The 25,572-nt window shown below is 34.3% G+C and overlaps 2 protein-coding genes and 1 pseudogene across 2 annotated transcripts; 2 read left to right on the top strand and 1 right to left on the bottom strand.

The window, feature by feature from the left end:
* The first annotated feature begins 2,843 nt into the window (after positions 1 to 2,843).
* Positions 2,844 to 3,427, top strand: LOC121795940 (monothiol glutaredoxin-S4-like). Its single transcript, XM_042194621.1, has one exon. The coding sequence runs from the start codon at positions 2,944 to 2,946 to the stop codon at positions 3,250 to 3,252; it is 309 nt and encodes a 102-aa protein (XP_042050555.1). The 5' UTR covers positions 2,844 to 2,943; the 3' UTR covers positions 3,253 to 3,427.
* A 4,084-nt stretch (positions 3,428 to 7,511) lies between these two features.
* Positions 7,512 to 12,830, top strand: LOC121796976 (annotated as a pseudogene).
* Positions 12,831 to 19,444: 6,614 nt separating this feature from the next.
* On the bottom strand, positions 19,445 to 22,949 carry LOC121796977 (protein FAR1-RELATED SEQUENCE 5-like). Its single transcript, XM_042195726.1, has 3 exons — positions 22,868 to 22,949; positions 21,217 to 21,949; positions 19,445 to 20,786 (listed from the first exon to the last, which is right to left on the bottom strand). Exons 1-3 carry the CDS (start codon positions 22,947 to 22,949, stop codon positions 19,445 to 19,447), a joined length of 2,157 nt encoding a protein of 718 aa, XP_042051660.1.
* Between the last annotated feature and the right edge of the window lie 2,623 nt (positions 22,950 to 25,572).

Raw genomic sequence — 25,572 nt, forward strand, 5'->3', positions numbered from 1 at the left:
TGTATCCCAACTGTCGGCATCACGCTCCGTGGTCTTCTTTGCTGCTGTCTCTAATACAGAGTCCTCAAAATCATCAAGCTCCTCTTCACCCGTACCACAACCACCAACGCAGTCGAAAAGTATGGCTTCAACACAAGAATTTGCAATCTGCTCATCTAAAATCGAGGAATCAGATGTTTCATATCCTTCTTGTTCCCGCAATCCAACACTAACTTGGTAATCTGGTTCACACCGACTCCCAAGTGAACAAAGACCAGGAGTAGCTTTCTTCTTCATCGCTGGACTTGGCATTGAGCACTCAATATACCTATTATGAGAGAGAGACGACCTTCTCCCCCAACATAGATCATCACTTCCAAATCTCTCAAAAGATATGTCGTATGCCGGGTATCCCTGCTGCGTGCGCAATCCCGACGGGTCTCAACAGTTAGGCAAGCGCGGAGGCTGGTACGGGGTCTGATTGGTGACATGCGCGGGCTGACTGTACATGTTCCGCGGCGGGAGGATCAAGCGCGGTGGCTGATCGACAGCGTGGCGGGGCTGGTGGGAGGCGGACTGGCCTCGCGGCGCTCGCACCTCCTCCTGATGGTGAGGTCGGTCCCAGCACGTCTCCGCGCATCGGGCCCGGTGATTAAAGGCCGGGTAACCGCGATCCTGCTGCTGCGTCGGTGGGTTCTTGCACGTCGGGCGGTGCGGCTGCGTTGCGTGAACCTGGTGGCGATTGAACCCTAATTGGATTCGTTGATCTCTGTGATCAAATAGGTGGCCCCTCTCGGCGTAGCCGCTGCGGTGTCGAGCCCGCGCATCCTGCGCGTGATCACGGTACCCGATGGGCGAGTATCCCTTCTGTGGGCGACAATCAGGAGGATCCAAGCGGTGTGCGACGTATGGTGGTTTTGGCTCGGGCTGAGTGGGTGGATTAAGGTTGTCAATGCGCCGATCTACCGCGTCCATACGAGATTCCATCATGTCCAATAGGCGATCAAATTTTGCAATAATAGGGTGCATCTGGTGCGGGGGCTGATATTGGTGGTGAATAGGCATAATTAATTACGGAAAGAATGAAGTTGGAGGATGAGCTCGGGATGAAAGCACCAGTTGTTAAGGGTAGCCTTCCTTAATGTTCGAATTTCACACACAATCAAGAAACGAGTGTCGTAGGTATCGAGCGCCCAACGCGTTGGGTCGGCGATAGCTCTGGCGGAGGGCGGCTGAGCGCGAGAACAGTCTCGTCGGCAGCCTTAGGAGAGGTTTCTTTAAGCACAATGAATTGAGCCAAATAATATATTTCATAGATTGATTAACTGAATATTATGGAAGACTCCACACATATTATAAATATACTAAATCCATATAATATCTAAATAAAATAATAAAAGAAGATAGACTATATCCCTATAATATCTAAACAAAATAATATGGCTAGAATACTCCTATCAGATGGTCACATCGCACGTCACCCAACATGAGGTGTGGCGGCATGCATGTGTGGGGCTTACCGTCCATCACCTATACACATAATTATGAAGTCTCTTAAATACTGTACTTGATTAATGAAGACTCATTTATTAATGTGAGTTTAACATTAATCAATTTAAAAACTCAGATGTAACAAACTTTAATCTACTAATTCTCGTCGCCTGAAATTGATTTAGAGAAAACGAATATACTACGATAATCTATTCTAAACTTAGATCACCTGTATATCATTTATTTTCACAAAATTAAATATTATGTCACTCGTACGATCCGCATAAACTGCATTGTTAGAGCACGATTCCAACCGCAAGTGGTCAGTATTACACATCAACGGCCGTAACTGTTTTTATGAAAATCTCAAAACAAATTTCATTTAATTAAAATGTTTCATAATTCCTGAAGTATTTTTTTACTACGTACAATAATACTCCCTCAAATTTTAACAGATATATATAGGACTGAATGATCAATTAACAATTAATTAGTCGCCCCGTAACTTAATTATAGTACTCCAATGATATACAATAGATTAGGGACACGTCAAATAGAGACACATCTTTTACATTGTAAATCATTCGAGATAAAACAAAATGATATTATATGATGTCGTCACATAAACATTCAAATCAAAAGGCAATAAGATTACATTGGACCTTCTCATCTCGCATATATATGCACACTCACATTCCTTTTTTCTTTTTCTTTTCCTTCAAAATTAAAACCACCAATTATTTTATTTAATAACTTATTCATGACCATTTACATTCCATGACATAAAATATACATACACATATATAAATTTAATACTAATATGTTTTCAAGGTACGTAGTAACTCCTTATTTTTGGTAACCTATATATACCTTATAAGTATTATCAATTTTGTTGAGAAAATTCTATCCCCATTTATGCATCTGTAATTGAATAGAATCCTTTTTGTAGTGAAGAAAAAAGGAAATAGCAAAAGAGAAAGGGTCCCAAATGGATAAATCCAACTTCGCCCTCCAACTCATTAGATTCTTATTTAAAAAAAAGCTAGTACCAAAAAGTTATACTCAGTTAAATTTATTAATTTCAATATACAAATAGGACAGTAAATAAACATCATATATATACGACAGTAAAGCCGTACCAATGACACGTCTTCATTCTTTCCGTATATTATGCAGAGATTCGTTATCGTCTAATGCATCTCTTTTTTATGAGTATTTTCTTATATTTGATTTTTACTTTTTTATTCAGTGCTTTTCAACATCAATCACTCTCAAACCCAATCCCCCTCCAAATAAAATTCTTACTTATCAATAAATAATAATCCTAAACATTCCAAAACCTTAGTAGCACCCCACCCTATAAATGCTCCCCATGCATTCTCCATTTTCCCACAACCAACACCAAAACAAATCAATTCCTCCAACTTTCTTGCAATCAAAGCATCATCAAATCTCAATCGAAGAGTAATTAAAATGGATAGAGTGAGCAAAATGGTGGCGGAGAAGCCGGTGGTGATCTTCAGCAAAAGCTCGTGCTGCATCAGCCACACGATTAGGTCTCTCTTTTCTGACTTTGGGGTGAATCCGACGGTGTACGAGCTGGATGAGATCCCAGGGGGGAGAGAGGTGGAGCAGGCGCTGTCGCGGCTTGGCTGCAACCCTAGTGTGCCGGCAGTGTTCATAGGCGGTGAGTTTGTTGGTGGAGCAAATGAGATCATGAGCCTTCATCTCAAGAGATCCTTGAAGCCCATGCTCAAGAGGGCTGGGGCCCTCTGGCTTTGAATTTTTTAGTAATTATTTATATATAAATAACAAATAATGCAATTTGTATTTGCATTTTTTTTGTAAGTAGTTAGAGAGCGAGGGAGGTTTTTTTTGGGCTCTTGAGTTTGCTAACTCTGGCATTATATGTACCGAGTTAATGTTTTTAGTAAAGCTAATGTTGTTTAAGTTTTAATATTGTTGCTTTTTCTTTAATTCGCTCAATTACATTTGAGTTTTACTAGAAATCCACTGATGAGAAGTTTGACTATAAAGAGCGATTGTTACGCTTTTGGAAAAGTTGAATATATCATGTAAAATAATTAGTTCTGCAAAAAGTTGGTTTAAATGTATAGTAATTTATAGTTTTGACTTAATATTATAGAGTAAGTTAAAATAATGATGACTGTCCAGAAGAAAAAATGGTGATCTAAAGCAACTGGATAAAATTTTATATAATAAGGTAAACTAGAATATATGCCCCTAATTGACTTTGCACTGTGATTTAATTATATTCTTATCTTAGATGAGATTATGATGTCATCACCATCAATTTTATAATAACAGGCGCGTGTGTATAATAATAAGAGAGAGTTTTACGTGGCATGAGAGATATGGAATACGCGAGTAATGGAATGTTTGGTCACACCACAAAATTAAGTTGGCAACCTCAACTATGTTGACATGAACAATTTTGTTCGGAGAAAAATGATTGTGTGTTATTAATTTGGTAGTATTTGATCGTTTCTGTGTTTTGAAATCACCATTTCGATCCAAGCATACCGTTATGCCTTCCATAATAGGAGTAGTATCAATTTTCACTACTATTATGTTTTTGAACTATTTATTGATTTTATAGTAAAAAATTTATTATTGGGCGATATCCGTCACCAACGTTACAATGGTTTTATCATAAATTTGGTCCATGTTGGTCAAGATTATCACAATAATTCTACCAACTGACATTGTGATTTTTATAATAATATCTAACTTATTTTCTAATAATTAATGCTCATTTTCATATATGCTCGAGATATTTTATAGTATTTTTAATTTCCTAGTGTGGGATTAAATTTTATGGCGGCTACACATCCCAAGTACAAGTAGTATTTGTAGATAAGCAAAGGACAAAAAGCATAGGCCATGCTTTCAAGTACCATTGAAAAGGCAGAAAAATAATCTGTTTTTTTTTATCTCAATGGAGAGAATCATATATTTCAGCAAATTCTCGAACAAGATATAATTTGGGTAGAGTAATTAAAGAAAATCTAGAGTGAGATATATATATAAAGATCCATAAAAATGTTAAGTCTTTCTCAAGTACTCCACTTGCCATGCCATGCATACCATAAAAATTTGGAGTAGCATAAAGTAGAGTGATATAGATGGATACATATAGTTACTTATCCACTTGCCATGCATACCATTATCTTTGTTGAAAATAAAAACCATCTTTTTTTCCAGGTTATGCTATTTGTGTGCGACGAGGCATCTTAAAATGCTCCTTAATTACATTTCCTGTCATTTTCTATGAGTTGGAAGGCAGTTTCAGTTTATTTTTATTTTATTGTTGGAAATTACTCTGAAGATTATCATATTGCAATTACAACCTTATTAGTTTTTATTATTACATTATTTCTCAGGAAAACAACGTTTGTTTGGTGTCGCTCGTACTAACTTCGATTAAAAAAACACTCCTTGTAATTATAATCCCATCAAGAATTAATTTGTTTATCTTGTGCCCAAGTCTAATTTTAATTAACGTATATTTCACGAATTTCGCTTTAGTTTAATTCTTATATTACAGATATAATTTTTATTTATACCTCTAGTTTTCAATAGTCAAGTTCAAGTGTTTTTTAGCAAAATACTTTTTATTAAATTTACAGTTTATTAATATTGCTATTATTTAGATAATTGAAAAGTTTATGAAATCCATGAAATAAGGATTTAATGAAACAAAAATAAAAATACAAGGATATTGAAATAAAAACTAAAAGTACAAGGGTTTATTAAAATAAAAAATTGTATGAGAACCTAATGAAACCAATAAAATCAAAATTTAGGGATCACTAGATGTGTTTTGCCAAATAAAAACGGTGGTAATGAGAGTACATGTATGGGATGCTCAAAACCACACTTGTCTCTAAACCTACACAAGTTTGACATTCACTAATCTACACACACTTATATTATGTATACATATATAAGTTGTACATATAAATGGCTTCTGCTTCACACAGATGTGTTATGTAAGATGTCTCTTGTTCTTTGGGGCATTTTAGGGCCACTTACATATGGACACTTGCTCTTGCGGCTTTAAGTTATACTACTCTAGAATCGAGCATTTGACGATTCCTCTGTGTTTTGTTGTCTCTTACTACTTCATTACTATAGTTAAGGTCTTGATATAGAGAATCTCGTGTGACAATTACTTGGCGTACATACAAGCTTGGACGGCTGTCAAGCATACACACACATTCTAAGCGTCGGCTTTTCTTTCATCTTCTTTTTAATAGATTCGAATGTGTGACGAAAAGCTGCTGCGAAAGTTGAATGCTGCTTTTTTATACCTTCACACAAAAAATGCCTCTATATTTTTGTGCCCACATGAATGATAAAAATATGTCATTTTTGTGCTTTTATACTATTTTTAATTTTGTTAGGATTAGGTGTTTATAGTTGTTAACAGATTATAAACCTAATTTCTCAATAATGCTGGAGAATTTTCATGTTATATAGTCTTATGTTAAAAATGCTAACCCTAATGTGGCTGTGGGAATATATAAGAATTTACCCACACCCAACTAGTAATTAAGAGATTATAATTTATGTAGTTTTACCGTACTATATATGTTAGTTAAGCGATCAAAAACTAATTAATGATCGAGAGAAGTTTTCAAGTTCTTATTACATGAGAATATCAATTGCAAATTGTAATGGAACACATGCACTATTTAAGGCGATCTTGTATATAGTATAATTATAGCTCAACATTCTATCTGTTCGGTTTAATAACACGCTAAAAATAACACTAATCATGATACTGAATCATAAATTCGATGTGATTTTTGAACATTCATTAAACGTATTTATTAAATTTTTATTATTCATACCAAATACCACATCACAAACTTCGATTGCCGGATAGAATTAAAAGGTTTAAAAATCGTGTTATATGGAGTAGTTTACAATTATTACGTGAATATAAATGATTATGAAATACAATATATATCCAATAGAATGAAGGACCCATGTATAGTGGAAGTAATTTTCTTATACGTGTATATTAGGTTTTGTATACTACTTCATTTAATAGGTTACTATCAGCAATATATTCATATTTAATGCAATTCTAAATACATGAGATGACATGTAGAAAGGTAATTGGGATCTTAATAAATTGAACAACATTAGTAGAGTGTGGTTTTATTTCCACAAGAAGAATTATATTCTATTCATTCCTTGTGTGTGTGTGGGTGGAATATATGTTTTGGAGCAAGGAGAAAAAAAAAGTAAGAGGTCCCAATTGGATAAATCCAACTTTTATTTCTTTGTCCGACTCACTAGATGCATCCACTAAACACACATCACACAATTCAATTGGACCACCCAATATATATACTGTCTGAATATTTTGTATAATTAAAATTCATTAATTTTAAGAATATGATTAGATTAAAAAAATCACAAAGACAACTATACCTAAATAAGATAAAGAAATAACACGATTTGTCAAATAAATTGCACTTCTATTTCGAGATTGCAAAAGTTAAATCATGAACGTTTAGAATAAAGTAGATTTGATGGATAATAATATCAGATAACATCGACTAATCAAGAATGCGAAATATTCTTACATCATCCAATGTGATAGAAATTTGCCACTTTAAATATTTTATGGGAATATCTTTTTAGTAAATTGTGGCTATCATAAGACATATCCTAATCCTTAAAAATTAAGTAACATTTAAATCATGCATGGTGGTATAAGCCACCCGTACAGAGGACACGTTCTTTCGTATGCAAATATTCGTCGTCGTTTGCTACTTTATTTTATTTATGAAGTAGGACACATCAATCACTCTCATTTTTGGACCCTCACAAAAAAAGATATCATCAAATATCCCATATAAAAAATATTTAATTCTCATCCCCTCCAATCCAATGTTCTCCAACAAAAGAGAGAGAAAGCAAATATTCCAATTCTACCCCAAATCTTTCCTTCCCCTATATATATGATCCCATGCTCCACATATTCATCACATCAAAACAAAATTTCCTATACATACAAATCACAACACATTTTTGGAAGGTAACATTGAATCATTTGATTTGCATCAATGGAGAGAGGGAACAAAATGGTGTCGGAGAAGCCCATTGTGATATTTAGCAAGACGGAGTGTTGCATGAGCCACACCATCAAGTCCCTCTTCTATGATTTTGGTGTGGGGCCAAGAGATCGAGCAAGCACTGCTGCGGCTGGGGGGCAACCAGGCCGTGCCAGCGGTGTTCATAGGTGGTGAATTTGTTGGCGGTGCCAATGAGATCATGAGTCTCCACCGCAAGAGGTCCTTGAAGCCCATGCTCAAAAGGGCAGGTGCATTGTGGGTTTAATAATTAATTAATTGATACCATGGTGTTAAATGTAGTACTAGTTTTTATGGATACTTAAGTATAGTCGTATATGAGTCGAATAGGATATATATATATATATAGGGTTGCGTTAAAGATAGAACCATTCTTAAGTGTAGAACCTAGAACTCTACATATTTTATTCATTGGATGAGGAAAAAATGACGGTCAAGATTAAAAATCATACATATTAGACTATGTTTTCACGACATTCCGGACTCAACATGTGAAAAAACTCACATGTTGATGGAAGAATGAATGAAACGAAGAAGAGTCCATGCATGCTTTATTTTTTCACTTCTCTGCATTCACCCATTAATAATAGTTTTGGTTGTAATGGGAAGTTGCTGTGCAAATCAACACCATTGGATTAAAAGATCTAACGACCTCCGTTTGGCATTTGTTCTACGTTTAAGAATGGTTCTATCTTGATCACAATCCTATATATATATATATATATATATATATATATATATATATATATATATATATAGAGAGAGAGAGAGAGAGAGAGAGAGAGTTGTGATCAATGTCGAACCAATCTTAAAGACCGAATTAGAGAACAAATTAGGACCATCCATCTTCTTAATCTTATGGTTAGGATTAATTTACCATTATTTTATCCCTAAAAAACTTGTTGATGGGTATTTTGGGAACTCAATTTATTAACAAACATAAAATACTAAAATACGTGTTTCCTCAATTTTTCTCTCAATTCTTCAATCGCCGATCTCTTATTCAATCTTCATGATCTCCTCGCAATTTCCTTCATCTTCATCGATCTCCTTCTCGCAATCACCTTCAATCTTCATCGATCTTCATCACCGGACAATTGTGTTGCCTCAATTCACGATCGCCGGATAATGGCCTCAATCGCGATCTGCTTCAATCGCGATTTGTCTCAGTTTTCACGATCTTCTAAATCTCATCCATGGAGAATTCCACACGTGAAATTCATCAGCTTCTTGATGTAGTAGGAACGACACCGACAAATTATGCGGTGGATGCGGAGCTTCGATCTCGATCCGCCGCCGGAGGATTTGCCTCCGCCGGTGAAGTAGTACTACACCGGCGGCATCAACGGTGGGATTTGGTGAATTCCTTTAGAATTTTGCTATCTCTCTCTCTGAAATGCTAGGGCTTTTGTTTGAAATCCTGATTTAGTTTTTTCAATTCTAAATTCTAGCCAAATTGGATGTTATTTTGATACTGATAAGTTTTTAGCCTGAATTCTAGCCAATTCTAGCCAATTCTAGCCAATTTCGAATTTTGAATCCTAGCCAATTATGGCCAATTCTGAATCTGATATATGTTTTTAACATTGATGAACAATCTCTTGTTGAACCTTGTTGGTGGTTATTTTTTCGATTTTTTTATGTTTGTTGTATAAACAAATCTATAATGAAGTAACAGTTTGGCTGAATGAAGTAATCCGCAGGTTGAATGAAGTAACGTGAACTTAACTGTGTTGTATGCATAAGTTTGTGTATAGCATTAGTTAATATGAACCAAATATCTAGTTGGATGGATTAATAACATGTTCAATGAACAAATGTCGGTTAATATGAAATGATAATATAAAGTGTATTGTATGCATAAGTACGTGATCGGTTGTACTTATGATTAACTAAATTACCTTTTTAAATGAAGTAATAACATGGATGAATGAACTTAAATTCTGGTTGAAAGATTATTTTTGTTGTTATTGTTGTGGTGGATGAGGCTAGTAGGAATGATTTGCAAGCACATTTTTAGAATGTCGCTCAGCTTATTGAGGGCAATATTGATCAAATACGTACATTTAAATATATCATTGTTGAATGGAAAAAGAAGTACTTTGCGAGGGGGCTGTGTTGTCTGTAAGTGACGAGAGAAAGACGATTTAGAATTTCTATGGCTTGAAAGATGATTTAGAATTTCTATGGTTCGCAAGTCCTAGTGAAATAAAAGTCCATCCTCCTGATGTCGTCAGCACCAAGGTTTGCAGTAGTCGAAAATTTTACGCCTTTAGAAAGAAATAAAGGATATATCCAAGCAAAGCCGTAAATGTGCCAAACGGCGAGGTTGGTCGGCGTGATTCAAGAATTGTGAGAAGAAGAAGTGCTTATTTCCTTATAGTAAATTATTTCATTCCAATAGTTATTTACTTCATTCTTATTGTTTATTACTTCATTACACTTTGAATTTAAATTTATTTAAATATTTGGCAAACTTTAAATCAAATAGACTGCGTGAACTTTGAATTGTTTCATTAATGAAATTTTTATTCTTTATTATAGCGTATTCATAAGTCAAGACTGAACCTACCTATTATTCATCCCAGTAGGTTCATTACTTCATTGCAGTAGTTTATTACTTCATTATAGTAGTTTATTATTGTGCGTGAACTAAAATCGTTTTAATTTTCTCTAAAATAGTCAACTATTCATACAGTAGGTGAAAGTTGTAAACCACGCCATCCTCACTATATAAATCCCATAACCAATACAAACTCTCCATCATAAAAAAGGAAAAAACACAAACTTGTCCAATACAAGAAATCATCCAAAATTGACACACAAGCACATCTCAATGGGCTGAGCCGTGATTCTGGGCACCACCCATTTGTTAGGAGTGGGGACGGACTGCACAAATGTTTTCATCAGCATATCACTGTGCCTCAACTACATCTCCCGAAACTCTTCATCTCGCTCCACAAATTTGATTTCTCACCCAGCTGTGAGTTGGAAGACCCTAGCGTTTTCTTCACCTATATACAAGAAAAACATAACAATAATTCAACATTTGAAACATAGTTTATATTACATCATTAAAATAGTTTAGAACTTCATGATTTAGGTTCTTTAGTTCATTAAAAGTATAATTCACAGCTAAATATACGTACAAAACATGTCAGTTTATATTACTTCATTCCATGAGGTTATTACTTCATCGAATAGCTGAATTGGTTCATTCAACTGTTATTTCTTCACAAAATATGCATACAACACAATTACTTCATCCTATGAACACTACTTCATCAAATAGGTTTGTTAGTTCATTCAATGCTATTTCATAGCTAAATATGCATACAACACAGTTAATAAAATTTATACGAACATTTGACGAACTTTCCTTGCGATTTGATTTCCACAAAGCAATGTCTCCAAATTATGAAGTAATAAATCAAATTAAGAAGATGCAGATTAGTTTTTGCTACATAATTCGAATGAGTCCAGAAATGAACTAGAAGCACACATTAACAACATACAATCGAAAAAACAAAAATCAAGCACCAAACTAATAGCCTCATCAAATGAAGTTGCCTCGTGAAATGAAGTAATATCCTCATGAAATAAACTAAATCGATTTACGCAGCCACATTTTTTTATACATTTTCTCTCAAATATCAAAAGTACTGTGAAGTAATCGATTTATATTACTTCATTACGTGAGGTTATACCTTCATCAAATAGGTTATTTAGTTCATTCATGTTTAATTATTCACAAAATATACGTATAATACAGTTAAGTTGTTCATACAATACAGTTAATAAAATTCATAAAACACAGTTAACTTCATTCCATGAATTTACTACTTCATAACAACTATAGTATCACTTCATTTTTACCTTCTAGTGGAGTGATTTGACTTGCAATATTTGCTTCCGACCGACCAACTGAGGAACTTTCCTCGGGATTTGCTTTCTCGACCAGCTGTGATTTGGCCACCTGCCTATGAGTATATTTGAAGCTTATGTTGACCTTCCTCCGCTCTGCTTGATAAACTCATAAGACAAAAATCATAAACCAATTTACAAATAGATGAAGTAAATTAAAATTTCGAACTATGCAAAGCTTCAAAACAGTGTATACCTGATGCAGACGAGTTGAGTGTTTGAGTCATTTTTGAATCGTCATCGGATTTGAACTCGTCGGCTGTAGATATCGAACTCGGTGGCTGTAGATGTTGAACTCGGCGAATCGAGATGCTGAATCATTGGTGAAATCGATTTCAACTGATGAAATCGATTGGAGTGAGATGAATCGGCTGGAGATTTGGAGATTACTGAGATGAAGATGTTGAATCGATTTCAACTGTCATGAAGATGTTGAATCGATTACTGAGATGAAGATGCAGAATCGATTTCAGTTGATGATGAATCGATTGGAGTGAGATGAATCGGCTGACCTGAGATGAATCGATTTGGAGATTTGGAGAAGAAGAAGTAGCGCAGGAGCATAGGAGAGAATGTGAAATGAGTAAAATTTTAGGATGAGTTTAACCCTAAAATTTTTACCTCCAATGTGAAATGACATAAATACCCCCGCATTGAAGTAAATTATGTATGTAATGAACTACGAAAAATAACCCTTAATTATCTAATCTAATATATCAAATTTTAGATCTAAGGGCCCAAATTTGGTCTCTAATTCGGTCTTTAAGATTGGATTTGTGAATAATGGGACTCTATATATATATATATATATATATATATATATATAGGGTCATGATCTATGGCAAACACCCCTTAACCAAATAACTAGAGAACAAATAATAGCCACAAGATCAAAAAAATCAATGGCTAATAGTAATTTTTGAATTTGATGATATATTAGCTCCCTCAATCACAAATTTACTCCATAATAACAAGTCAGGGGTATTATTGTCATTACACCATCGAATTAAATCCAAAATTGTGTTAATCATTCAGAAATTCGCGCTGATTCAATTCGTCTCTCTCGTTCTCCTCTGTTCAATCCGTCGAAAATCGCCGACTCAACCGCATTCAAGCCGTCGCCGTCGCCGTCGCCGATTAAACCGCATTCAACTCGTCAGCATCATCTACTTTGTCAAACAAATGGATACAAATCAAAAGGATTTTTCGAAAAGTAAGTTTCCTACTGATTAACAATCATTTCTAGGTTTTATTTTAGATCTGATTTAGATTTGTATTCTTTGTAGCTTTCGAACGAACAAAGAAAAAAATAACAGGAAGTTCCGTTTCACTTCACTCAGGCTCGAACCGTGAGTCATTCCTACTATTTATTAATTTTAATATACAATATCTTCGTTTGTTGTGAATATGAAAACCGTAGTTTCTGTGTTTAGATTTATAGTTGTTTCACTGATGTTAAGTGATTATGAAAACCGTAGTTTCTGTAGTAAGATTTATAGTTGTTTCACTGATGTTTAGTGATTATGAAAACCATATGGCCTTTGTATTACGTTTACATGGTTAGATTTATAGTTGTTCTGCAAAAAAGAGTGAAGTGTTTTCTGAACAAGAGTGAAGTGTTTTCTGAACAAGAGTGATGTGTTTTGTGAACAAGAGTGAACTGAAATCAGAATAATAGTGATGTGTTTTTGTGAACAAGAGTGAAGTGTTTTCTGAACAAGAGTGAAGTGTTTTCTGAACAAGAGTGATGTGTTTTTGTGAACAAGAATGATGTGTTTTTGTGAACAAGAGTGATGTGTTTTCTGAACAATAGTGAAGTTTTTCCTGAACAAGAGTGTAGTCTTTTCTGAACAAGAGTGATGCCTTTTGTAAACAAGAATGATGCGTTTTCTGAAAAAGAGTGAAGTGTTTTGTGAACAAGAGTGAAGTGTTTTATGAACAAAAGTGAAGTGAAATCAGAATAAGAGTGATGTGTTTTGTGAACAAGTGTGATGTGTTGATTTTTTGCTATATTGATTTTTTTCCTCATATCCATGAAGTTGCTGCAGCCGAAAAAAGGTCTAAGATGCGTGAAGATAGACTGCTACAAAGTGCTGCACGTACAACTGAAATAAGCACAATAAATCAACAGGATGTTCTTCGAACAACAACTTCTGCCGAAATAAGGTCAAAAAAGAAAAATGGTATGCAGAAACCAGAGAGTGAGTTATGTAATAATTTATGTATTAGGCATAGTTATTAATGTATAATTTTGAGCTATATTAAGTGTGTATTCATGAATTTGATCAAAAATCTTGTATGTATTCAGCCTCAAAGCGTGGGAGGTCACAATGCATCGACAAACCAGAAATGCCTGCCAGAAAGAAACAGGCTAAAGCAAAGAGTGACAAATCTATTACTTGTAAAATCAGAAGACCTAAATTGGTCATTAAGATAGGGGTGAAAGTTCTGGTTGATGCCATTGAGAAAATGAACTCCAAACAAAAAGCTGCTCTGGAAGAGATGGGTTTCAGACAGCTTGTGCATTTGAAGATACGATGTATTCCTGCTGACATGGCATTTTCACTACTTGAAAATTTTAATCATGACAACTGCTCCAGAATAAAACTTGTTGATGATCAACCATTACACATCACTGAGGAGGATGTGTATGCTACGCTGGGACTGCCAAGAGGAGAGTTGATGATTAAAAGAGAAAAGAAGCATGAAATGAATGATGTGATGAAGACCATTGTCAATGCTAAGAAGAACAAAGCAATAACCCCAGCTGATTTGCAAGAGCAGCTTGATAGTGATCTAGAAGGTGGTGAGTGGTTTAAGAAAATATTTCTTATTCTGTTGGACAATGTTCTGATCTCACCAACTGCCAACGGAAAATTTCTTGGCCGTATCTTGGACGATATTGACAACATTTCAAATGTGAGGCAGTACAATTGGTGCAGCTACGTGTTGGATACGCTAATCACAGCACATGATAGCTGGAAACTCAAGAACAAATCCACCCCATTCACTGGACCAATCACTTTCCTCTTGGTGAGTTTTCTATTTTAACCACTCCTTTATAGTGAAGTAAAAACATGCTTAGAGTGAAGTAAAATCATATTTAGAGTGATGTTTTTCACGGTTAAGTAGTAAATGCATGGTTAGAGTGATGTGTTTTTTATACATGCGTGAAATCAGAATAAGAGTGATGTGTTTTGCGAGTGAAGTAAAATGTGAATAAGAGTGAAGTGTTTTGTGAACAAGAGTGAAGTAAAATCAGAACAAGAGTGAAGTGTTTTGTGAACAAGAGTGATGTGTTTTGTGAACAAGAGTGAAGTAAAATGAGAATAAGAGTGAAGTGTTTTGTGAACAAGAGTGAAGTAAAATGAGAATAAGAGTGAAGTGTTTTGTAAACAAGAGTGAAGTAAAATCAGAATAAGAATGATGTGTTTTGCGAGTGAAGTAAAATGTGAATAAGAGTGAAGTGTTTTGTGAACAAGAGTGAAGTAAAATCAGAACAAGAGTGATGTGTTTTGTGAACAAGAGTGAAGTAAAATGAGAATAAGAGTGAAGTGTTTTGTGAACAAGAGTGAAGTAAAATAAGAATAAGAGTGAAGTGTTTTGTAAACAAGAGTGAAGTAAAATCAGAATAAGAGTGAAGTCCTTGTAATGCATTTTATGATTGATCTGTTTTTGCAGGCATGCTATGTAGATAGGGTTGTCTACAGAACAAGACTGGTGGTTAGAAGATTCCCAACTGTCCGTAACTGGACAGAATTCATTCTTAAGGAGAGAGGATAGATGGAATTTGATAATGGAGGCACCATTGGAAGAGGAATCATAGAAGGTATCATTGATCATGTCTCCATTGAATCTTTATATGCCAACAAGGATTCAATAACTGTCACGACCTCTGTCCCTTCAACTGATGAAGCAACTTTACCTGATGAAGCCCCCCCTTCAACTGATGAAATTAAAAGTTCAATTAGGGAGGCTGCAGATGCAATTAGTAAAATGATGAGGTATATAAAGGTTGCTCCAGCAAATACCAATGACATCAATTGCTTCAAAGTTGCAGCTATAAATGCACTAAAGATGGTTGGTGTGGAGGTTGATCAAGGGGACCAAGCTGTTTCTAAGCCAATTGAAAACATGACACAAGCTATGGAAGAGGATCAAGAAGATGATCCAGAATGGATTCAGCTTATGGAAAAACTGATGGAAATCCATGATGAAAAATGCAAATTAGTGAATGAAGGCACAACAATTTTGCCTGATATTAACTTGGGAAAGAAACCAGTAAGTTCAAGATTTGGAACAGAAACCATGGATATTTTAAACAATTTGATTGTGGTCTGTTGTACTTTAACACTTGACATTTGATTCAGAGTGAACTAAAAACAATTTGTATTATGTTCTGTACTAATGCATAATATTTATTTACTTTTTTGACTTTTTATTCTTATGTTATATCGCATTTCACTATTTGCAGGAGACAAATGAATTTTATGAAGATGTAGCTAAAGCAACATCACAAAACACACAGATGAAGGTATAAAAAAGTGCTTCGAGTGATGTGTTCCATTGTTAAGTGAGGTTTCTGTGTTGTATGTGTATAGTGATGTGTTTGTTAACAAGAGTGAAGTGAATTCAGAATAAGAGTGATGTGTTTTGTGAACAAGAGTGAAGTGTTTTCTGAAAAGAGTGATGTGTTTTGTGAACAAGAGTGAAGTGAAATAAGAATAATATTGATTTGTTTTGTGAACAAGAGTAAAGTAAAATCGAAGTAAGAATGATGTGTGTTATGAACAAGAGTGAAGTGATTTCTGAACAAGAGTGATGTGTTTTGTGAACAAGAGTGAAGTGTTTTGTGAACAAGAGTGAAGTGAAATCTCAATAAGAGTGATGTGTTTTGTAAACAAGTGTGAAGTAAAAATCGTGTTGATAGTGATGTGTTTTCATTTCTTATTATGAAAATAGGACGACATTGTGGATGCCCAAATTGCATCTGCAATAGAAGCATGCGTGGAGATATATGCTGATGATGATTGTGTTCAATCAGAGTTAAATGTATCTGGCAAAAATCCTTCAACCGAAATAGTAGTTTACAATCCAGACATTGTAAGTGTTAAACAATGATATATCTCATCCATTCACCAACACTTTTAACAAACATCAAGTGAACTATATGTCTTATATAGTGATGTTTTCATATCATTCTTGCCCTGACAGGTAACTGCTAGGATTGAACAAATGGAGATACGTTCAAAAGCTGAGAAGAGAATATCAGCTGCATTGAAATCTCCATTCCATGAAAGAGTGGTTAAGGCTAAAACCAAGTTTACCTTGAAAGAGTCACAAGTCTTTTTGTGGATTATGACAACAAATGAATTAAATGAGTAAGATTTATATTATAGTTCTGATTTAGAAAAAAAACATACAAAAGATGTGCTAACACACACACATGTTTGAACAGGGACACCATAGTGTATGATGATGATGTCATAATGGTAACAAAAAGAGAATTCTGTTCACTGTTGCCACATACGCTAATAGAAGTGGGTGTGATAAGTGCATGGGCTTCATATTTAAATAACATGGAAGAATACAAGTCCCTATCTTCATCGAGGCGCCTCTTTTTCACAACATACCCAACGGTAAGAATAGAATAAATTTTGAACAGTATTGTGATTATGAAAACCGCAGTTTCTGTGGTAAGATTTATAGTTGTTTCACTGATTTTAAGTGATTATGAAAACCGTATGGCCTTTGTATTATGTTTACATGGTTAGATTTACGAGTGAAGTGTTTTGTGAACAAGAGTGAAGTAAAATCAAAGTAAGAGTGATGTGTTTTGTGAACAAGAGTGAAGTAAATTCAGAGTAAGAGTGATGTGTTTTGTGAACAAGAGTGAAGTAAAATCAAAGTAAAAGTGATGTGTTTTGTGAACAAGAATGAAGTAAATTCAGAGTAAGAGTGAGGTGTTTTGTGAACAAGGGTGAAGTAAAATAAAGTGAATTATTTCAATCCAGATTTAACTTGTCTCATTTTTCAGCTGTATACAGTTGTTTACCGGCCTGATGGGGTCGACCTCTTGACCATAATTGATAGATTCTGTGACAATTTACAAACTGAGGTTGAACAAATTCCGTATTTCAAATGGGCCGACGTAGATTTGGTAAATACTGAACACAATTGATTCTTTATTATATTCTCTAGTTGTTTTTATTCTGAAATTATTATTATTATCTATGTAGGTGTTCTTTCCAATTTGTGCTGCGGAACATTACTATACCATATGCTTCAGATTTAGTACTAACAGTATAGTGCTGATTGACAATTCAAAGAATGCTGACGATGTGGACATAACAGTCAAATATGGTGGCATACCTGAAAATGTGGTAAGTATACACGATATACAGTGCAGTATTTTTGTGATTACAATGAATTATAGTTCTCTTTATAGTGAACTACATCTGATATTCATGATGATATATTGCAGAAATTATATTTTTGTCATTATTTGACAAAAATGGGGTATCACAACCAAAGCAAATCAATAAAGGATGTGAGGATAATAAGGCTCAAAATGCCTTGGAGAACAACATCAAATGTAGAAGATTGCGGAGTTTTTTTGATGCGACATTTGGAATGTTATCATGGTGAGCGCGAACAAGATTGGAAGTGTGGATTAACTACAAGAAGCAAAGGAATATTGCAGCGCATTATTATTGTCGGAAAAAAACCATCAGTCACTGAATATGTTGTCAGTAACATCAAAGCATTATGAAGAATATGGGAAAACCAATAACATAGATGTGGAAAAAATGATTGTAAACTTCAAGCGTTCATGAACTATTGTAGAAAACTTCATTAGTGAATTAACAAGTACTTATTTTACATTAATATCTTGTTTACTATTTAATTCACTGTTGTGTTTTGTAAACCACTAAATGATGTGTTTCGTGAAGAAGAGTGAAGTAAAATCAGAATAAGAGTGAAGTGTTTCGTGAAGAAGAGTGAAGTAAAATCAGAATAAGAGTGATGTGTTTTGTGAACAAGAGTGAAACAAAATCAGAATAAGAGTGATGTGTTTTGTGAACACGAGTGAAGTAAAATCAGAGTAAGAGTGATGTGTTTTGTGAACAAGAGTGAAGTAAAATGACAGTAAGAGTGATGCGTTTGTGAACAAGACTAAAGTAAAATGACAGTAAGAGTGATGCGTTTGAGAACAAGAGTGAAGTAAAATCAGAGTAAGAGTGAGGTGTTCAATGAACAAGAGTGAAGTAAAATCAAAGTAAGAGTGATGTGTTTTGTGAACAAGAGTGAAGTAAAATCAGAGTAAGAGTGATGTGTTTTGTGAACAAGAGTGAAGTAAAATCAAAGTAAGAGTGATGTGTTTTGTGAACAAGAGTGAAGTAAAATGACAGTAAGAGTGATGCATTTGTGAACAAGACTAAAGTAAAATGACAGTAAGAGTGATGCGTTTGTGAACAAGAGTGAAGTAAAATCAGAGTAAGAGTGAGGTGTTCAATGAACAAGAGTGAAGTAAAATCAAAGTAAGAGTGATGTGTTTTGTGAACAAGAGTGAAGTAAATTCAGAGTAAGAGTGATGTATTTTGTGAACAAGAGTGAAGTAAAATCAAAGTAAGAGTGATGTGTTTTGTGAACAAGAGTGAAGTAAAATCAGAATAAGAGTGATGCGTTCTGTGAACAAGAGTGATGAACTTACTGGCACTTGAGCATTAGTACTCTAAAAATTCGCATTGAGATAAAATTCACTCAAAAGTGTAATAAAATGAATCATTAGTACTCTAAAAATACTACAATGTGAACTATTTCTATACAAATCCTCATTGCCTCTGATTTAACTTCTCATTAACCTTTTTGCAGTTCCTAGAATCATGGTGTCCAATCTCATGACAGTTTCCACACTTTCAGCCTGGTTTCATTGCTAACTTTATTGCTGACTCCCTCTTCGATTTCTTCCTACTTCCACTTCTCTTTGTACTAACAACCTCAGGAGGATGAACTTCAATATTGTTTGGGACATGTGAGCCATAGAAGTTCTCAATCATTGCTCTCTTCTGTGTGGAAGACAGAACAACATCTTCGCCAAGAAGCTGCTTCCTACCTTCTTCAATAATTGCAGCGAATGCATTGATTTGATCAATGTTCCCTTCAATGCTTTGTGCTGTTTCAATGAATAATCCATACAAGTTTTTAAATGCAATCTTCTTCTTGTCCACAGCAAGGTGTATTTCTTGATCATCACAAAAACCTCCATGTATTGGCTTCACAAACTGTGACTTCAACCATCTTCCTCCATCCAACTTCTCGGGTATCAACTTAACAAAATTATGTTTCAACACACAAAATATATGGCTGCACAATAGACCAAGTCTTTCAAATTTTTTGCATCCACACAAATAGGTGTCATCACCAATGGAGTAAGTCACTGTCCATGAGTTTGAATCATTGTCCTTTATGTCATATACTTTAATATCTGTATTGGTAGACACTCCTAGAGTTGCACAAGACAAAGAGAAACATGCATATACTATCTCTTCTTGAATTTCAGTATAAGCACTACCACTATATATCGTCGATGCATGTTTCTCGATTTCCAATCCTGTTCGCAAAATAGGTACTTTTGTTGAATCATAGTATTCAAGCTTTGCACTATTACTTCTTTGAGTCTCCAGAGCATGATTATAGTTCATATAAAATTGCATAAGGTTAGCCCGAGACTTTGAGTACCTTTTGAAGAAGTTATTCTGTGATTCAGATATAGAAGTTGTCTTTATCAACGAACTCATCGGAAAATCACGGAAAAAGGCTGGAACCCAAAATTTTCTGGATGCAAACATTGATGAAAACCAGACATTATTGGTCAGCCCATATCTTTCCATTATAGCATGCCAAGTTTCCTCAAATGCATCAGGTTCTATCAACTCTGACCATACACATGCATTCAGTTCCATCTTTAATTGTTCACTACCAAGCATGTTCTTTGGCAATTTGTCAGCAACTTTATTCATAACGTGCCACATACACCACCGGTGTCTTGTATTGACAAGGACCTCCTCAACAGCAACTTTCATTCCTAAGTCTTGGTCGGTTACAATGAGTTTGGGAGCCACACCCATACACTTTACAAATTGGTTAAATAACCATGAAAAGGAGTTGGCATTTTCCTTGGACAAAAGGCCAGCAGCAAATGTCACAGGGCGACCATGATTATCCTTACCCGTAAAAGGAGCAAATATCATACAGTATCTGAAATGAAAAACAATTCACTATAAGCATGCAGAAAACACATCACTCTTTTTCACAAAATACGTCACTCTTGTTCAGACAATACTTCACTCTTTTTCACAATACACTTCACTCTTGTTATGATTTCAGAAAACACATCAATATAAGCATGCAGAAAAATACATCACTCTTTTTCACAAAACACATCACTCTTGTTCAGACAATACTTCACTCTTTTTCACAAAACACTTCACTCTTGTTATGATTTCAGAAAACACATCAATATAAGCATGCAGAAAAATACATCACTCTTTTTCACAAAACACATTACTCTTGTTAAGAAAACACTTCACTCTTGTTCACAAAACACTTCACTCTTTTTCAGAAACACATCACTCATGTTATGATTTCAGAAAACAATTTAACAAAAGAGTAATTAGTGTGCACATACATGTTTGTTGAGTATGTCATATCAAACGAAACAATATCTCCATACAAATGGTAGTTTCTTCTGGCAGTAGGATCACACCAAAACAATCGTGTCATCCTATCCTTTGAGTTGACCTCATACTCATATGTAAATGCACTACACAACTCCTTCTTCCTTCGCAACTCATTCAATAACATTTGTGCATCAGCTCCTTCCACATATGCTCTAAGGTCACGTCTATAGTTGCGCACTTCTAAAACAGTACACCCTACATAATCTAATCCACCAAGCACTTCTTTAAGTAAGCTAAAACTTAAAGTTGGACCAATATTTGCATTAGCACAATCGAGGATGAATTTCTGATGGACTAAATCCAAATTACGGTTCAAATTAATAAAACGCTTATGGCGTTCCTCAACCATCTCGTGATTATGTTCTTCAACGAAACTTTGTATAACATAACCAACACCCATAATATACTTCCAAGACACTTTAGCATTACAATAGCACTTAATAGAAGAACGCTTTCGTTTCACCTCAGATTGTTCACTGTTTCTTTGCTTTGTACCTTCTCGGCTACACACCACGTAAATCCAAGTAGTGACATCTTTTTCCTTTTTCGATCCCTTTTTACGGGTGTCAAATCCAACATATCGAGCATAATTGTTGTAGAAGTCCAATGCACGATCAAGGGTCATGAAACTTTGTCCAATTTTTGGTTTCAATTCATCTGGGCATTTTGGTACGCAAACCACTGTAAAAAACACAGCACTCTAATAATGAGATTACTGCACTCTTGTTCAGAAAAAGACTTCACTTTTGTTCACAATACACATCACTCTTATTCTGATTTTACTTCACTCTTGTTTACAAAACATATCACTCTTGTTCAGAATAAGAGTGATGTGTTTTGTGAACAAGAGTGAAGTGTTTTGTGAACAAGAGTGAAGTAAAATCAGAATAAGAGTGATGTGTTTTGCAAATAAGAGTGAAGTAAAATCAGAATAAGAGTGATGTGTTTTGTGAACAAGAATGAAGTGTTTTCTGAACAAGAATGAAGTGTTTTGTGAACAAGAGTGAAGTAAAATCAGAATAAGAGTGATGTGTTTTGTGAACAAGAGTGAAGTAAAATCAGAATAAGAGTGATGTGTTTTGTGAACAAGAGTGAAGTGTTTTATGAACAAGAGTGAAGTAAAATCAGAATAAGAGTGATGTGTTTTGTGAACAAGAGTGAAGTAAAATCAGAATAAGAGTGATGTGTTTTGTGAACAAGAGTGAAGTGTTTTCTGAACAAGAGTGAAGTGTTTTGTGAACAAGAGTGAAGTAAAATCAGAATAAGAGTGATGTAAACACATCACTCTTATTCTGAGGGCATCACTCTTGTTCACAAAACACATCACTCTTGTTCACAAAACACATCACTCTTATTCTGATTTCACTTCACTCTTATTTGCAAAACAACTGTAAATCTAACCATGTAAACATAATACAAAGACCATACGATTTTCATAATCACTTAACATCAGTGAAACAACTATAAATCTAATCACAAAAACTACTGTTTTCATAATCACAATACACGAAAATATTGTATATTAATAAATAGTAGGAATTGTTATAGAATTGAACAAGAGTGCAGTAATTGTTATAGAATTGAACGAATAATGATTACCTTTAGAAGTCTCAGCTTCCTCGCCCGAAGATGATGAATCGGAATCGAAATAATCTTCGTCCGACCTCATAATTGAATCCATTGATTTGAATCACGATGATTGATTTGAATCGCGATGAACGGATTGAATAACGAATTGAATCGCGTCGAATTGAATTCAATCGCGATTTGAATGAAGTAATAAGATTTGGAACGAAATTTGGAAAAAATCGGATCGCAGGTTTGGAAGGAAAGAAAAGATCGCAAATTATGGAGTAATTTGATCGCAGATTTGCATGTTTTGATCCAGATTTAAATTAAGAAAGCAATTTCCAAAATTACCCTCAGCATATTTTCTATAATTAAAATAAATAATATTTGTTCCATTAAGATGTGTGGCTGAGATTTGTTCTCTAGTTATACGCTTAAGATTAGTTATACATTGATCACTACTATATATATATATATATAGGAAAATGATCAATACAAAACTTGATCTCAATACAAAATCCAGACCAAATCCTGACCATGAGATTTGACAATCCAATGGTCAATAATTAAACAAAAACACGGAGGGTCATTGTAAAGCAGTTTTAGGTCATATTATAAACTTTGGATTTGAGGTCATGTTAAGACCATTTCATGTCATTCTTACTATAATGACGTAAAAATAAGCTTACAATGACCTAAAAATGACTTTTGTATGCTTGGTTCTGCATTTTTGTATTAAGAATGCTTTTGCATGGATCAAAACCCTATATATATATATATATATATATATATATATATATATATATATAGTTGGTATTGAGATGTAGGGAGAGTGTGAAGCTTTTTATGCTTCCAAATCTCCTATATAAATAATATGTGTATACTTCAACCTTTTTGTATTGAAGTTGCACTATGAGTTATGAAACTATAGTTTGAATAATTGTTGATTTCCTTGCTCCATTGTTCATATGTTGCCATTATATATATACAAAAGTAGGGGAGCATTAGGGTACCACCATAGTTAGAGTGACACTCTATCACTAATTTGATCCGTCAGATCTGGTACATGGAAGCTTGAGATCATTTTATTGAAATAGAGTCCGGATTGCTGGATAATGCAGAGGATATTGTTGTCTAGGGGTAATTTGGTAATCAGATTTAGATAATATGTAAACTGCAAATACTACTTACAATACTGCAATATTCATAGCGTAACACTGCAATATTCATAGAGTAACACTTCAATCTGGTAGGGTAAAAAACTATTACGAATTATGCAGACACGTAACACTGCAATATTCATAGAGTAATGCTGCAATGTTCATAGTGTAAGACTGCAATGATCATAGAGTAAGGCTGCAATCTGGTAAGGTAAAAACTATTACGAATTATGCAGACACGTAACACTGCAATATTCATAGAGTAACACTGCAATGTTCATATAGTAAGACTGCAATCTGGTAACAAACTAAAAATAGAGAATATTAATTTTACCCTTCAACGTTTTTTTATCTTCCAATTTAATTAAAATAGGCTGCCACGTGGCAGCTTGAGAATCACACGATCTTCAGATCTAACGGTCTAAATTGGTGGTATGGTGTTACAATAAAAAGTGTTATCATATTAATACATCCCTACAAAAGTGTTGTCATATTAATACATCCCTACAAAAGTAATAAAATTCCGTCACAACAATGCATGGGTTGGCTAAAAGTATATATACGAAAGTATGCGCGCTCGTATATCATATAGAAAGATTAATAATGATTGATATTTTTTTTAACGTGGAACAACTCAAGCTTTAATGCTATTCTGAAAATTAATTTATTGGTTAATTTTGTATAACAAAATTAATGCTTTTGGCAAACCAATTGCTGCCACCCTGCTAGGGTATATACTGAAAAAAAACATGTAATTGTTGTGTATTGTCAATTCTAATTTTGAAATTTTATGAAAATAGATTAATTAACCATATACTGTTATTTATAATGGAACAAAGTGTGCTTGTACAGTATAGACTAATAGGTACTCATGATTATATAAGATTTTTCACAATACCCTTCATAGAGGTGGAAAATCTATAGGGAACCGTTACTAATGTTGATATGAACTCATTTCCTGTCTTGGAGGACTGATACAGTAGAAAGTGATATAACACTGAATGGATCATTGTGAGATAAGTAGTTATTGCCTAATTAAACTAAGTACACATCTCGGTGACTGATACAATGTTTGTCATACTATACTTCACTTGTCAATATGTCCGGATTTTTTGCAACCCAATACTATGTCATATTGCATAGAGGTAATCAACATTTGAGAATGAATTGTTACTTTGTTGAATCGTTTCTCAGATATGTAGAGTTGATAATATCCCAAGAGATGTTCTGATCAAGTTTATAATGTACATAAGCCTCACTAATTGGAATTTATTTCAGAACTCTTAACACTTTTTTCAGAAAAGTTAATTAACTAAACTGAGCTAGCAAGCAAGCCCGATTAATTAATGGACATATATTATCTTAAACACGAGAAATAAATAAAATTTAAAGGGATCATGGATTATATAATCTGAATTTGGATTATAAATCAATATTACTCGCAATAGTGACACTAATTAATTTCTTAAAGAGTTTCAAATAAATTAGGCTAATTTAATAGCAGAAAATCCATCCAAATCTCATTGGATCACTTACCAAGCCCACCAAGTACTCTATAAATATGGATGGATAATA

Source organism: Salvia splendens, chromosome 3 (assembly GCF_004379255.2).
Source record: "Salvia splendens isolate huo1 chromosome 3, SspV2, whole genome shotgun sequence".
Taxonomy (NCBI): domain Eukaryota; kingdom Viridiplantae; phylum Streptophyta; class Magnoliopsida; order Lamiales; family Lamiaceae; genus Salvia; species Salvia splendens.